At 63.9% G+C, this 1,572-nt stretch overlaps 1 protein-coding gene across 1 annotated transcript in view; it reads right to left on the bottom strand.

Annotated features, from left to right (window-relative positions):
* Positions 1-1,572, bottom strand: part of TBC1D25 (TBC1 domain family, member 25) — a gene marked incomplete at both ends in the record, with an annotated part of 35,366 nt that overhangs the window by 16,663 nt on the left and 17,131 nt on the right. Inside the window, 2 exons of the mRNA XM_009891439.1 lie at positions 1,136-1,235; positions 1,461-1,492. Coding sequence (XP_009889741.1) covers positions 1,136-1,235; positions 1,461-1,492 — 132 coding nt within the window. The remainder of the gene's footprint in view (positions 1-1,135; positions 1,236-1,460; positions 1,493-1,572) is intronic.

The following is a 1,572-nucleotide window of genomic DNA, read 5'->3' as shown; positions in this document are numbered from 1 at the left end:
CGCAGCCCGTCCCGCTCCCGCGCACACGCCTGCGGGCACACACCACCCAGGGTGACGAGGGTACAGCCGGGGCACCTCGGGGACACCAAAACCCCCCAGGAAGAGGGGATTCCAAAATCCTCCCCAAGGACAGGGTCTGGGCACCTCTGGGACTCCAAATTCCCCCCTGGGGACCCCCAAAAAACACCCAGGAGAACCCCAAGACCCCCAAGGGATGCAGTCAGGGCACCTCTAGGACCCCAAATCCATTCAGGGGACCCTGAAAAACCCCAGGGATGGGGTCAGGGCAGCTCTGAGACCCTGAATCCCCACAGGGAACCTCCAAGATGCCCCAAGGGATGCCCAAGACCCCCCAGAGATGGGGTCAGGGCAATTCTAGGACCCCAAATCCCCCCGGAGACCCCCAAAACCGCCCAGAGATGGAGTCAAGGGCATCCTGGGCAGCCCTAAACCCACCCACGGATTCCCGTAACTCCTCTGGAATAGGGTGAGGGGCACGTTGGGGACCCCAAAGGCCCCCCCAAGGGATCCCAAACCCACCCCGGGGACCCCAAGCGACAACCCAGGGACAACCAACCCCCTGGGGACCACAGGAGGGGCACCCTGGGGAGCCCAACTGCCCTCCCCCGGGATCCCCAAGCCCTACCTGGAGTTGGGTGTTGAGAGCGTCACGCTGCGCTTGTGCCTCCTGCAGCTCCCGGGTCAGGGCCCCCCTCCGCTCCCGCAGCCCCCCCTCCGCCTGCCACCCCATACAACGCTCTATAGGGCCCTATAGGGTCCAGCAGTGCTGCCCGGGGCCATATAGAGCTGCTCCAGGCCACCAAGACCCAGACAAGGCTGCCCCGGGGCCACCAGCTGCCCCGTGGAGCTGCATAGACCCTATAGAACCTCATGGGGCCATAAAGGGCTGGATCTCCGCCCCCCCCCATATCATAAAGCGTTCTTCCAGCACCACGGGGTGTCCCTCCAGGACATCTAACACCAAGAGGTGCCCTCCAGGAGCCCCCCCAGTTCCTCCAGGGAATCCCATGGGACCCCCACAACACATGGGGTACCCCTAGGACCCCACCGGCACCCCAAGGTGCCCCCCCAGGACCCCCAATGCCTGGTGATGCCCCGCACCGTGTGCCCCTACCTGTGTTGCAGCCTCGACCCGCGGTCGCAGCCGCTGGTTCTGGGCCTGCAGCTCCTGAAATTCCTTGTCCCGACGGGCCCGGAGCTCCTCCGCCTCCGTCCTGGGGTGCACAGGGGCACCCAGGGGTCCAGGGGAGTCCCAGGCATCCGCAGGGGACCCCAGGCCCCCCTGTGACCCCCACAAACTACCTACCGACTGTCCCTGAGCAACGTCTCCTTCTCTGCCTGCAGCTGGAGGAAACTGGACAAGAAGACAAAAAGGAAAAAATAGCAAAAAAAGCCCACGCTGTGCTTTGAACAAAACCCAGGCGTCCGTGAGGTCTCACCTCTCCTGCTTCTCCCTCAGCTTCTCCGCCAACTAGAAACGGTTACACAAAATTCACTGTTAGAAGGAGGGGGAGGACCCCTTCAACCCCCCCAATCCCCCCAAACCCCACC

Source organism: Charadrius vociferus, unplaced genomic scaffold (genome assembly GCF_000708025.1).
Source record: "Charadrius vociferus isolate BGI_N301 unplaced genomic scaffold, ASM70802v2 scaffold929, whole genome shotgun sequence".
NCBI lineage: Eukaryota > Metazoa > Chordata > Aves > Charadriiformes > Charadriidae > Charadrius > Charadrius vociferus.
Note: the sequence above shows the minus strand (reverse complement) of the source record. Positions and strands in the feature narration are given on the sequence as shown.